The sequence below is a fragment of the Heterodontus francisci genome, unplaced genomic scaffold (assembly GCF_036365525.1).
Source record: "Heterodontus francisci isolate sHetFra1 unplaced genomic scaffold, sHetFra1.hap1 HAP1_SCAFFOLD_1359, whole genome shotgun sequence".
NCBI lineage: Eukaryota > Metazoa > Chordata > Chondrichthyes > Heterodontiformes > Heterodontidae > Heterodontus > Heterodontus francisci.
The window spans coordinates 31,550-43,109 of record NW_027140657.1 but is presented as its reverse complement, the minus strand read 5'-3'; the positions used below and the strand labels follow the sequence as shown (position 1 = coordinate 43,109).

At 44.1% G+C, this 11,560-nt stretch overlaps 1 protein-coding gene across 1 annotated transcript in view; it reads left to right on the top strand.

Annotated features, from left to right (window-relative positions):
- Positions 1–4,195: 4,195 nt before the first annotated feature.
- LOC137360424 (myosin-7-like) overlaps positions 4,196–11,560 on the top strand; it is a gene marked incomplete at its 3' end in the record, with an annotated part of 37,796 nt that continues 30,431 nt past the window's right edge. Inside the window, exons 1-2 of the mRNA XM_068025878.1 lie at positions 4,196–4,267; positions 10,460–10,668. Of these exons, the coding sequence (XP_067881979.1) occupies positions 10,468–10,668 (201 nt within the window). The remainder of the gene's footprint in view (positions 4,268–10,459; positions 10,669–11,560) is intronic.

Below are 11,560 nucleotides of genomic sequence, written 5' to 3'. Positions count from 1 at the left end.
ACGGTGAAATGATATGTATCTCATCCTGTACTGTACCTGTCCTGGTAGTGTTTGATGGGGACAGTGTAGAGGGAGCTTTACTCTGTATCTAACCCCGTACTGTACCTATCCTGGGAGTGTTTGATGTGGACAGTGTAGAGGGAGCTTTACTCTGTATCTAACCCCGTACTGTACCTGTCCTGGGAGTGTTTGATGTGGACAGTGTAGAGGGAGCTTTACTCTGTATCTAACCCCGTACTGTACCTGTCCTGGGAGTGTTTGATGTGGACAGTGTAGAGGGAGCTTTACTCTATATCTAACCCCCGTACTGTACCTGTCCTGGGAGTGTTTGATGTGGACAGTGTAGAGGGAGCTTTACTCTGTATCTAACCCCCGTACTGTACCTGTCCTGGGAGTGTTTGATGTGGACAGTGTAAAGGGAGCTTTACTCTGTATCTAACCCCCGTACTGTACCTGTCCTGGGAGTGTTTGATGTGGACAGTGTAGAGGGAGCTTTACTCTGGATCTAACCCCCGTACTGTACCTGTCCTGGGAGTGTTTGATGGGGACAGTGTAGAGGGAGCTTTTCTTTCTTTTGGGCCTCCTTATCTCGAGAGACAATGGATACGCGCCTGGAGGTGGTCAGTGGTTTGTATGGAGTGACCTCTCCATGGCGCATGCCTGGGCAAATTTATGGAGGTTGAGAGTTGCCCAGTCGTCAAAACCCCCCTCTCGGCCTTTCTGGTGGGGTCCAAAGGAGTGCAGGACACGACGTTTGGCACCAGTATGGCTGCAGGAACTGCCGGAAACATGCCAAAGGTGACACATGACCGCCTACGGGGTTCCGCTCCGGATTTTCTGTTAGGGTTTACTCCCATAGCCTTGGTCTCTCCCGAGACGCCCACAAGGCACATGCTTTAGTTATCAACCATTGATGCTACATGCTTCATGATAGCACATGTGAGGGGAGAGTATTATGTCTATTGTATCTAAATGGATGATTGGAAGCCAGCAGGATCAAGTGAACTGAAGTTGTGCTACACACATCAATTTTTAAAATAAACTAAACTTTAACAAACCAAGTCCAAGTGAGATTTGATGGCTAGCAAAGAACAACAGATAGTTCAAGACTGGTCTTTCAGTAACATTGGCAAGTAAAGGAAAATATCCCAGATAATCTCTTCACTTTCAGAACTTGGAGTTGATCAGCACAACCACATCCTGCTAGCTGTACAAATCCAACATGAAATGAGCTTGAATAACCTGAGTCTGAATCATGTTCCCAGTCGGTTCAGGTCACAACACTAAACTGCTCATTCTTTGGTGCCAGTTGTCTTCAGTCCAGGATAGTTAAAGAGAGAGTTGATGCCTTGAGATGTTTTTCTGTTAACGGTGCCATATAATTGCAGGTTGTTCTTGCTCTAGTATTGAAAATAGGCAATGCAGAAGGAACTTTACGACTAAAGAGTTGCACCTGACACGAGGTGATTTGGTATGAAGATTAAATGATGAAGGTGCAAACATTTCTAAGATTGAATACCATCATTTGATAAACACAAAGATTCACATAAAGCCCTCTGACCAGCACCAATGGGAGTTCCGTTATTGACAAAACTGTCCTTCCAGCATCATTATTAAGCACTAGGAACATCTGTTGTTGACCAAAATCAGCTGTTAGCCAAAACACCATGAAGACCATTTCCGGTACGTTTTCTGTTTATTTTTTCTGAAAGTGTAAAAAGGTCTGATTTTTCTTTGACCACCCATAGAGATTAGAAAAGAGGGAATTGGAATGTGCAATCTATTCTCAGTTTAAAAAAAGGTTCTAATTACAACCACAAACAACCCAGTGATGGCTTGATTAATGAGCTTGAGTTCAAGCAAATCAAAAGAAGTAACCTCTAAGGAACTTTTACTGTGGGTGACAGGAGTTCAGAACTCTCATTGATAAAACTCCAGGAATACACCCAACCCTACTCCTGTAGTGTCCAGGATCCGACCTTTCCTGGTCCCAAGGGAGCGGAAAGTGTGAACCTCATAGATCACAGAAATTGCAGCACAGAATGAGACCACTTAATCCATCAGACTATGCTAGTGCTACCATTGTAACTGGAGCTAACTCTAATCTCATTTCCCTGTCCTTTACCTGTAGCCTTTTATATTCTTCCATTTTAAATACTTCTCCAATTTCCTTTTAAATGATGTTATAGTATCTACTTCATATTCCAAGAACCTCCTACATAGGAATATAGGAACAGGACTAGGTGATTCAGGCCCTCGGGTATGGCTCTCACATTTAATTAGATCATGGCTGATCTGCACATCAACTTCACCTACCTGCCCTAGCTCCATATCCCTTTATACCCTTATTTAACAAAAAATCGGCCTCAGTCTTGAAATAGGTCTCTGTTTGAAAAATATTTCTTCTAACTACCCCTTCATTCTTCTAGTTGTAGTGTTCAGTTTGTGCCCCCTTAAAACTGATTCAGCAACTACTGGAAACAATTTTTTTAAATGGGATATGTAGCAAAGGTACGTAAATGGAGTTCGGATGCAGATCAACCATGATCTAATTGCATGGTGGAGCAATTCGAGGGGCTGATTGACTTCCTCCTGTTCCTATGTTTGTTTTACCTTACGCTTTTTGTAAAATGACGGGCACACGCCTGAAATTAACAGTTAGTTTTTGGCAAATACCAGCAAACTGTACTGTATTTCAAAATATTGCTGCTCTGGCTGCAGCTGTCAGAGCGTTCAAAGCACTCGCTGAAGAGGCTGGCCAGGATGCTGGGTGTGTTGTACAGGGACGTGGGAATAAGCAAACACCTTTAATTTTTCTAGGCTCTTAATCAGAACGAAAATCATTGCTATCAATTTCATGCTAACAGTCCACCTGTTTAATCACATTTCATAGCTATTTAATTACAGTATTCTCTCAAGTGGGATTAAAAATAAACTTAATATTTTCAGTATAAATTTCAGATGTGATTGAAATAAGGATGTCAGTTAAACCTTGATGAGCTGCTGCAGATGGGGTAGGAAAAAAAACATTGAACTTCCTGACCTTTTTACATAAAAAGATGCAATTTATGACCAGCAACTGCACAGTGCTCTCTGGATGCATATTTTAAAACTGCTGGACAATAAACATTGTCAATGGGATGGAAAAGGGAGCAGACCTTCCAACCTGGGAACACTTTATGAGACTGAAGGCTTAGTATTGAAGGCATGGGGAGAAGAGCAAGCTGTTGGAGACTGGGCTCCCAGAAGTCCCTGGATGTCACAAACACATCATTTATGGTATTCCAGTAATCAAGCTCTTGAAAATGATAAAGCAATTTGATAGGGTGATACAGAGAAACTATATGCTCTGGTAGGAGAATCCAGAGAAAGTGTCATATTCTCAAAATTAGAGCAGGACCATCTAGGAATGAAATCAGGGAGCTTTTTTCCACTCAAAGGAAAGCAGCAATACAAAATAAAGTCGGAAAATGCTAGAAATATTCAGCAGGCCAGACAACAACAGCAAACCTTGTATTTTTATGGTGCCTTTAACATAATAAAACATATCAAAGTGTTTCACATAAGCATTGTGAAGCAAAATTTGACACAATGCCACAAAGGGAGATAATAGGACAGATAACCAAAAGCTTGGTCAAATAGGTAGGTTTTAAGGAATATCTTGAAGGATGAGAGAGCTGGTGAAGTGGAAAGGTTTATGGAGGGAATTCTAGAGTTTAGGGCCCAGGCAGCTAAAAGCACGGCCGCCAATGGTGGAGTGATTAAAACTGGGAATGATCAAGAGGCTAGAATTGGAGGAGCACAGAGATCTCAGTGAGTTGTAGAGCTGGAGGAGGTTACGGTGATAGTGAGGGTGAACCATGGAGGGATTTGAAAACATGGATGAGAATTTTTAATTGAAAGGTTGCTGCACCAGGAGCCAATATAGGTCATTGACCATAGGGAGGATGGATAAATAGGACTTGTGTCATTAGAGTTTTGTTTTTTTTATTTGAAAGAATTCTGTGTTTTTTTTTTAAACTGAGAAAAAAAGATTTTCTGTGAACATCGAATGCTGAAACTTGGTGTTTGAACTGAGTGGGACTGACTGCAGAACACCTGTTCCACACTACAGCAAGGGAAATGACAGTCACAGGACTTGATTGTTCGAGTTTCAGTTTCACTTCTGCATTGTAAAGGACCAGTGAACTGGACAGGCAGGATGCAGAACATACTGGCTGGGACCTGTTTTTTGCAGATCAGATAAAAAGACCTCTCCCTGAAAAAGGTTTGCCTCTCTTATAAAAAGAAATTATACATTTGAGGTGATGGCTGTGGTCTGTTGCTGTCAAAAGGTACCTGGACATACACCTGAAGTGCTCTAACCTGCAAGGGCATGGACCAGGTGCTGGAAGGTGGAATTAGATTGGGTGGCTAGTTTTTTCAGCTGGCGCAGACACAATGGGCTGAATAGCCTCCTTCTGGGCTGTAATTTTTCTATGGTTCTATGGTTTGCCTGGAGACAGAAACGACCCCTGGAGAGGAAAAGACCCAGGAAAATAGAAGTTGCTGCTCTCTGTGGAGAAAGGTTCCTTTCTGAGCAGAAGCCCTGCATTTTAAAAGGTAGCAGATTCCTATTGCCTCCAGTCTCTGAAAAGTCTCTGCCTCAGGCGTGATTCCTGTTGCCTCTTATGTTTTGGGAGATCCTGAAAGCTCAAGAAAGCTTCCATTGCTAGCCTGCTATTTCAAAACCCAAGCAGACCTGTTGCTACACCCTTTGCTGAAAGATCTGTGTGACGCCTGCTGCAGCCGAAGTGCCATGAACATCTGCCCATCACAGACTGTTCATCAACCTCACCTGGAGAGACTTCAAGTGGCATACGACTATTTGACTCTGGGACGCCTCACTGACTCCGAAATATCCTACTAGAACGTTACAACCCAATTATTTTCTTATGCCTAAAAACAGCTTTAACTAAAACATCCTTTTCTTCTGGTTAACCATTTTTTAAATGTATGTGTGTGTGCATGAGGGTTAGGAAGAATAAGAAGTTTGAAAAGAATCCTTTCACATATAGAGTTATCTCTTTATTGTTTAAGACTTAGTTTATTAATAAATAGTTAATTTTGTTGTTGTTTAAAGAAACCTGGTTTGGTGTGCTTTATTCTAGGGGAGAAATAGAGCGTTTAATTTGGCTATTTTCTGGTAGGTGGGTAACTTTACAAATATGCTATGATCTGTAGAGTAGTGGGACTGAATAAACAGTGCATTCCTCCTGCCTAGGTCGTAACACTTGATACGAGTTAGAATACGAGCAACAGAGTTTTGGATGAGCCCAAGTATATGGAGGGTGGAAGATGGGAGGCTGGCCAGGAGAGGGATGGAATAGCCAAGTCTAGTGCTAACAAAGGCATTGATGAGGGTTTCAGTAGCAGAAGCAGGGACGGAGTTGGATGATGTTACAGGGGTGGAAGTAGGCAGTCTTGGTGGTTGTGAGGATATGTGGATGGAAGCTCATCTTGGGGTCAAATGCAATACCATGGTGGCGAACAGTTTGGTTCAGCCTCTGACAGTTGTCAGTCAGGGAAATAGAGTTGGTGGGTAGGGAACAGGGTTTGCAGCCAGTACTGAAGATATATGTGGAGAGAAAAAAGAAGTTAATGTTTCAGATCCATGAACTATTGTCAGATTTCCAGCTTCTGCAGTATTTTGCTTTTGTTTTATCATGAACTCTCTCTTGCAAATATAGTTGCTGGCTCAATTGGAGCTTCCAAAACTGAGATAGATAGGTTTTTGTTTGTTGAGTGTATCAAGAGATATAGAGCAAAGGTGGGAAAATGGAATTGTGATACAGATCTAATTGAGTGGTCGAACAGGCTGAAAGAGGCTAAATGGCCCTACTCCTTATGTTCCTAAGTGATGAGAGCCCTGAAATTACATCGTGGTAACCATGGTAACATACCAAAGCAAGATTTCGCTTGAAATTCCTCTTCCCCAATATTTTAGCTGAGATAGTAGCATGTTTTAAATAAATGTGTGAGCACTTCCACAAAGATATCGAGAGAGAAAATATAGAAAGTAATCACACCCTGACTTCAGCATCACAGAAGAGGGTGTGAGCTTCACCATTCTGCTATAAAGAGGGTGTCCTTGTCAGAATGAATCAACTTGTAAACCTGAAAGTTGAATATCCAGCAACTGATGGTTTAACATTTATGCCACACAAGTGCCAGACAATGACCATCTCCAACAACAGAGTTGACATTCAATAGCATCTCCATTGCTAAATCCCCCATCAACAACACCCTGAGGGTTACCATTGACCAGACACTTAACTGAACCAGCTACATAAATACTATGGCTACAAGAGCAGGTGAGAGGCTGGGAATTCTCTGGTGAGTAACTCACCTCCTAACTCCCCAAAGCCTGTCCACCTTCTAAAAGGCACAAGTCAGGAGTGTGATAGAATACACTCCACTTGCCTGGATGAGTGCAGCTCCAACACCACTCTAGAAGCGCAATTCCATCCAAAACAAAGTACCCTATTTGATTGGTACCCAATCCACTACTTTGAACATTCATTCAGTGGCAACAGTGTGTACCTCTATAAGAGGCATTGCAGCCACTCACCGAGGTTCCTGTGACAGCACCTTCCAAACTCATGACCGCGACCATCTAGACGGACAAGTCACACACCATTCTTACTTGGAACTAAATCACCGTTCTTTCACTGTTGCTGGGTCAAAATCCTGGAACTCCCTCCCTAACAGCACTGTGGGTGTACCTACACCATATGGACTGCAGCGGTTCAAGAAGGCGGCTCACCACCACCTTCTCAAGGGCAATTAGGGATGGACAATAAATGCTGACCTTGCCAACAATGCCATTCTCCCAAGAACAACTTAAAAACCTACAGATCAGAGGGTGAACATGCTTTTTTCCTGGTTTGGGCCCCAAAGGATAAGGCCGTGGAGGGAAAAAATTTCATCCAATCTAAAATAGTTCCTTAATTGATTGTCCCTCCTGTGGATGATGTTTAAAATGTTCTTATTTCCTCTAAAATTAACCCAACTATCTTCTGGGTTTTTATATTCTCATTCTTGTTTTCAAGTCACTCCATGGCCTTGCCCCCTCCCTATCTTTATAATCAGTGCCAGTCCTACAGCCTTCAGAGATCTCTGTGCTCCTCCAATTCTGGCCTCATGTGCATCCCTGATTTTCATCACTCTGCCATTGGCAGTCTTGCCTTCAGCTGCCTAGGCCCTACACTTGGGAATCCCCTCCCTAAACCTATCTGCCTCTCTCTCCTCCTTTAAGATCGCTCTTTAAAACCAACCAGGCTTGTGTTACCTGTCTCAATATCTCCTTATGTGGCTCCCTGTCAAATTTTGTCTGATAATACTCCCGAGAAGCCCTTTGGGTCATTTTACAATGTTATATAAATCCAAGTTGTTGTTGTGGTGTCCGAGTGTTCTGGTGTCATGAATTCAATAAGAAACCAAATCTCAACAAACTCAGATGGCTCTTCACAACCCTGAAGGGGACCTGGGGGCAATTCAGTTTGACTTTGATAGCTTCTGTACCAGTTAAACAGTGGTGAGGCAGCGGTATGTTAATACCGAAGGATCTAGGCTTAGGACTGAACAAGGGCAAGGAGTTCCAAAGTTTTTTTTCTGAACAGGACAGAGAAAGAAGAGAGGGAAACATTGCAAATGCTGGAAATCTGGAATGAAAACAGAGATTGTTTGGAATTACACAGCAGGTCTGCTAGCCTCTGAAAAGAATCAATAAATTTTGGTGGAAACTCTTAAAACTTGTGCACTAAATATTTCTGGCAGAACACACAGGCACTCGAACCTTACCATTCTGTTAATGCAGTTTTGTCACCAACCAAAACTGCATTAAGCTCAAACTCCTATTTTTCTCTAATGGAGTTCCCACACTCCTGTGATTTACTGTTTAGCGAATACTTGTCAACGGGATTAACTGTGAAAACAAATGGCAGGGAGACCCTCTTATCTACTGAAAGTGGGTCTTAATGAGAAAAATGCATGTTCCAGGACAGGAATGAGAGGCGCCGTTTGTAATGCAAATCAGTAAATGGAAGTCAGCAATGTTCATCCTGCTGAATGATAAACAGCCCTTACAAAGGGATACCTGACTCAGATCAGGGCAACAGGATATCCTTAAAATACAATGTGCAGTTCCCGTTGGGTTTTTAGAGGTATACAGACCTGTAATACAGTTCCCAAACTCGGTGCCGCTTAATCGAGAGGATATTGATGGCAACATTCCTGGATAACAGCCCTGAAGTAATTTATTCTCCCATCCTGTGTGTAACAGCACTGTGGGTGTACATACACCACATGGACTGCAGCGGTTCAAGAAGGCAGCTCACCACCACCTTCTCAAGGGCAATTAGGGATGGGCAATAAATGCTGGCCTAGCCAGTGATGCCCACATCCCGGGAAAGAGTAGAAATAAATCGATTTTGCGGAATTTGGCTGAACGGGGATAAGTGTCTAATCACAGAATCACAGAATTGTTACAGCGCAGAAGGAGGCCATTCGGCCCGTCGTGTCTACGCTGGCTCTCCGAAAGAGCAATTTACCGAGTGCTACTCCCCGGCTTTCTCCCCGTAGCCCTGCACATTCTTCCTTTTCACATAACAATCCGTATACAGAATCATTCCATTTCCAGTGTCCCGACAAAGGGATCTCAGGGCTTCCATCCATGGATCTGCCACGGTTCCGGCATAAGAGAAAACGCAGAACAACCTTATCACAGAACGGGGTTTGGGAAAAAAAAACGATGAAAGTGCCGCATCACTGGGCGGATTCGTCCCTCCAGTAAAAATACCAGATCGGTCCAGCAAAGGCAAAATACTGCGGATGCTGTAAATCTGAAATAAAAACAAAACAAAAAGAAAATGCAGGAAAGCACCTAGCAGTTCATTCAGCATCTGTGGAGAGAGAAAGAGAGTCAATGTTTCAGATCGATGACCCTTCATCAGAACATCGGGCTCTGTCACCAGGGTACCTGTGAGTTCCAATACTAATCCCTTACAGTTCAGTGCCTGCGGCCCCCAATAATATACAGTCCAGCCAAACTCACCAGATAAGAAGGAATCTAATCGACTCGAGCATGAAGTCCCAGCTCCTTGGGTCTGTTTACACAGTTGGCCCTGGGTGACCACTACACTGAGCACAACAGAAACCAAATATGGATACCTGATTCAAGCCGGACAGTGTCGAGGGAGCTTTACTCTGTTTCTAACCCCGTGCTGTACCTGGGAGTGTTTGATGGGGGACAGTGTAGAGGGAGCTTTACTCTGTATCTAACCCCGTACTGTACCTGTCCTGGGAGTGTTTGATGTGGACAGTGTAGAGGGAGCTTTACTCTGTATCTAACCCCGTACTGTACCTGTCCTGGGAGTGTTTGATGTGGACAGTGTAGAGGGAGCTTTACTCTGTATCTAACCCCCGTACTGTACCTGTCCTGGGAGTGTTTGATGGGGACAGTGTAGAGGGAGCTTTACTCTGTATCTAACCCCCGTACTGTACCTGTCCTGGGAGTGTTTGATGTGGACAGTGTAAAGGGAGCTTTACTCTGTATCTAACCCCCGTACTGTACCTGTCCTGGGAGTGTTTGATGTGGACAGTGTAGAGGGAGCTTTACTCTGTATCTAACCCCCGTACTGTACCTGTCCTGGGAGTGTTTGATGGGGACAGTGTAGAGGGAGCTTTACTCTGTATCTAACCCCCGTGCTGTACCTGTCCTGGGAGTGTTTGATGGGGACAGTGTAGAGGGAGCTTTACTCTGTATCTAACCCCCGTACAGTACCTGTCCTGGGAGTGTTTGATGGGGACAGTGTAGAGGGAGCTTTACTCTGTATCTAACCCCCGTACTGTACCTGTCCTGGGAGTGTTTGATGTGGACAGTGTAGAGGGAGCTTTACTCTGTATCTAACCCCCGTGCTGTACCTGTCCTGGGAGTGTTTGATGGGGACAGTGTAGAGGGAGCTTTACTCTGTATCTAACCCCCGTACAGTACCTGTCCTGGGAGTGTTTGATGGGGACAGTGTAGAGGGAGCTTTACTCTGTATCTAACCCCCGTACTGTACCTGTCCTGGGAGTGTTTGATGGGGGACAGTGTAGAGAGAGTTTTACTCTGTATCTAACCCTGTGCTGTACCTGTCCTGGGAGTGTTTGATGGGGGACAGTGTAGAGGGAGCTTTACTCTGTATCTAACCCCCGTACTGTACCTGTCCTGGGAGTGTTTGATGGGGGACAGTGTAGAGGGAGCTTTACTCTGTATCTAACCCCGTACTGTACCTGTCCTGGGAGTGTTTGATGGGGACAGTGTAGAGGGAGATTTACTCTGTATCTAACCCCGTACTGTACCTGTCCTGGGAGTGTTTGATGTGGACAGTGTAGAGGAGTTTGTTGTGATCACACTTGCTTGCTCTCCTGGTTTCAGGTTTGACGATGTCTGACGCTCAAATGAGTGACTTTGGCCCTGCTGCCAGTTTCCTGAGGAAGTCGGACAAGGAGAGACTGCAGGCTCAAACCATGCCCTTTGACCTGAAGAGGGATATCTTCGTCCCAGACCAAGTGGAGGAGTTTGTGAAGGCGAAAATCACCAGCAGAGAGGGAGGCAAGGTCACAGCAGAAACTGAGAATGGGAAGGTACTGCCTGTGTGAGTGTGTGAGTGTATATTGTTACGACTGAGGTGGGAGTAATGCACTGTTAATTCAGTCCCACAGGTCACAGAATATTAGTTGAGTTCCCCCCTGCCAGAAAAATAGCCAAATTAAACACTCTATTTGTTCCCCAGAATAAAGCACGCCAAACCAGGTTTCTTTATACAACAGCATTAACTATTTATTAATGAACTAAATCTTAAACAATAATGAGATAAATCTATAAATGAAAAGATGTTATAACACCTTATTCTTCCTAACCCTCATGCACATACACATACATTTTTTAAAAACGGTCCACCCGGTTTTAAAAGGATGTTTTGGTTTACAATAGTTTCTTAGAAATAATAGAATAACTGGGTTGTAATGTTCTGGGAGGATATTTCTGGGTTGGTGAGGTGTCTCAGAGTCGAATAGTCGGATGCCACTCGAAGTCTCTCCAGGCGAGGTTGATGAACAGTCTGTGACGGGTCGGCGTTCACGGCTCTTCGTCTGCAGAGGGCGTCACACAAAGGGCGTAGCAGCAGGTCTGCTTCGGTTTAGAGGTAGCTGCAGATGTTTTTGTGAGCTTTCAAGATCTCCCAAAACATAAGAGGCACCAGGAATCACTCCTGAGGCAGGGATTTTTCAGAGACTGAAGCAATAGGAATCAGCTACCTTTAAAAATGCAGGGCTTCCTCTCAGCAAAGGAGCCTTTCTCCATAGAGAGCAGCAACTCCTCTTTTCCTGGGTCTTTTGCTCTCTCCAGGCAGACCATAGCTGCAACCTAAAAGGAAGAATTTCTTTTTACAATAGAGGCAAGCCTTCTCTTCCAGGGAGAGGTTTTTTCCCTCAGGTCCCAGCCAGTTTATTCTGCCTCCTGCCTGTCCAACGCTGG